General features: G+C 40.0%; 1 protein-coding gene across 7 annotated transcripts in view; it reads left to right on the forward strand.

Annotated features, from left to right (window-relative positions):
* Positions 1–2,786, forward strand: part of Pds5b (PDS5 cohesin associated factor B) — a 138,889-nt gene that overhangs the window by 129,136 nt on the left and 6,967 nt on the right. For 6 of the 7 annotated variants that reach the window (XM_031338845.1, XM_031338847.1, XM_031338843.1 and 3 more), the window contains one exon: positions 2,236–2,675. In XM_031338845.1, coding sequence (XP_031194705.1) covers positions 2,236–2,675 — 440 coding nt within the window. Of the gene's footprint in view, positions 1–2,235; positions 2,784–2,786 lie in introns of all 7 variants that reach the window. The other variant, XR_004109703.1, reaches the window with a different exon arrangement.

Raw genomic sequence — 2,786 nt, forward strand, 5'->3', positions numbered from 1 at the left:
CCTTCCTTTGATTTTATTTTTATTTTGAAACAGTTTCAAGTCTCAGTCTGGCTTTGAACTCAGTATGTAGGAGGGTAATCTTGAGCCACCAATGCCTCCCCTTGTGCATACTGGCATCATTGCTGCACCCCACCATGCCTGTTTTTATGCAGTGTGCATTGTAGGCAAACACTTTACCAACTCAGTTATTTCACCAGCTCCTAAGTTACAGTTTTTTGTTGATTTTTTTTAAAATAAAATATATCTAGATAGATTGATAGATATCTATCACATATGGGTATTTTACCTGAATGTATGTATATTTAATTATGTATATCTAGTGCCCACAGAGACTGGAAGAATGGGCATTGAATCCCCCTGGAACTGGAGTCACAGATGATTGTGAGCCACCATGCGGGTGCTGAGAATTGAATCCTGGTTCTCTGGAAATGTAGCGAGTTCTCTTAACCATAAAGTTGTTCCAACCCTGCCTTCTGTTGTAGTTTTTTTTATTTTTATTTTTTCCTTATTTATTTTTATTTATTACTCATTATGGGTGGTTGTAAACCACCATGTGGTTGCTGGGATTTGAACTCATAACCTCCAGAAGAGCAGTCAGTGCTCTTAACCACTGAGCCATCTCACCAGCCCCAAAATTTTTAAGAGTATAAATCTGTACAAGCCTGTTGGAAATTAAGTTTACTTCTTAAATATTCATATACACTCTCATTCTTGGGTGCCTTGATAATCTCTATTTGTTCATTTATATAAAAATTCTCAGAATATAAAATAAGACTTTATTTTAAATTTGGAAACACTGGGTTTTTATTTTTTTGCTTACTGTTTTGTTTTGAATTGGTTAAATCTGTAAAGGTGGTCTCTAATTCAGAGATGTTTATAGATTTTTAGTGTTGGGTGAATGTGTTGAAAGTTTTGTATCTGGTAACCTCCATTTAGAAAATAAAACTAGCAGGGAGGTGGTGGCACACGTCTTTAATCCCAGCACTTCGGAGGCAGAGGCAGGTGTATTTCTGAGTTCGAGGCCAGCCTGGTCTACAGAGTGAGTACCAGGACAGCCAGGGCTATACAGAGAAACCCTGTCTTGAAAAAACAAAAACAAACAAACAAACAAACAAAACCCTAGTTCTTTCTGATGATGTCACAAACATGTATAGCACATTGTTACTCTGTGGTCTAATTAGATCCAGGTGAATAGACAGTGGGAGTGGGTGCTTGAGTGTCACCTGTACCTGGCACTGCGTGTGAGGTGCTCACTTTCACTGAGAGGCAGCATACAATAAGGTACCAATTTGAGAGGGTTCCTTTCAAAGCTCTCTATTCTAAATTTAAGAATGAAGATTCATCAGTTGTTCACCAGTGGATGCCCCATACCTGAGAGTATAACACAAATTAGAGTAGAGTTCGGGTTATTTAATTTTAAGGAGGTGTGCGCAAGAAGTTGAATGGATGGGGGAATTGGGGTGAATCTTAGAGGAGTTGGGGGGTGGTGAGTGTGATCAAAGTACATTGTATTAAGTTCTCAAACAGCTAATAAAAATAGGGGGTTTTGTTTGTTTTATAAACGAAATTCTACTCTTAACTCCAGGGAATTTTTTAAAAAGATTTATTTATTTATTTATTTATTTATTTATTTATTTATTTATTATATGTAAGTACACTGTAGCTGTCTCCAGATACCTCAGAAGAGGGCGTCAGATCTCATTACAGAAGGTTGTGAGTCACCATGTGGTTGCTGGGGTTTGAACTCAGGACCTTCAGAAGAGCAGTCAGTGCTCTTAACCACTGAGCCATCTCTCCAGCCAACTCCAAGGAATTTTTAAAATCAAATTCTAGTAACTATCTAGATTAAGTGGCCTGTGTTTGTCATCCCAGCTACTCTGAACTGTTAACTTGGGAGGGAAGCTTGTTGCCAGCCTGGGCAGCATCATGAGGCCTTCTTCATTCTACAGACCAAATCAAATAAAGTAGGAAATAGCTGTGTTTGCACTGTACTTAAGAGCCGTACATTTAGATACATATTTGTGACAAACGTATGTCACAGGTTTTTAGAAGTTGTCAGTGTTCAGAATGCTGATAGTTTTATTTGTTTGTTTGTTTGTTTGCCATACTGGAGCTTGAACCCAGGGCCGCCTTGCACATGCTAGGCAAAGGCTTTGCCACTGAACCACACTCTGAACCCTAACAATTTCATTTTTCTAAATTTAATTTTTAAAATTGTAATCCTCCTCCTTCCAGTCTGAGTTGGAGAAACCTAGAAGTCGGAAAAAAGCACCTGTCACAGACCCAGAAGAGAAATTAGGTATGGATGACCTGACTAAGTTGGTACAGGAACAGAAACCTAAAGGCAGTCAGCGAGGCCGGAAAAGAGGCCGTACAGCTTCAGAATCAGATGAGCAGCAGTGGCCTGAGGAGAAGAGGCACAAAGACGAGCTCCTAGAAAATGAGGATGAGCAGAACAGCCCACCAAAAAAGGGCAAAAGAGGCAGGCCACCAAAACCTCTCGGTGGGGGGACATCAAAGGAAGAACCCACAATGAAAACATCTAAGAAAGGAAACAAGAAAAAACTTGCACCTCCTGTAGTAGACGACGATGAAGAAGAAGAAAGACAAATTGGAAACACAGAACAGAAGTCAAAAAGCAAACAGCACCGCACATCAAAGAAAGCACAACAGAGGTGAGTATGTGCAGTCCTAAACTGGGCACAACAGAGGTGAGTGTGTGCAGTCCTAAACTGGGCACAACAGAGGTGAGTATGTGCAGTCCTAAACTGGGCACAACAGAGGTG

The sequence above is a fragment of the Mastomys coucha genome, unplaced genomic scaffold, assembly GCF_008632895.1.
Source record: "Mastomys coucha isolate ucsf_1 unplaced genomic scaffold, UCSF_Mcou_1 pScaffold22, whole genome shotgun sequence".
Lineage (NCBI taxonomy): Eukaryota > Metazoa > Chordata > Mammalia > Rodentia > Muridae > Mastomys > Mastomys coucha.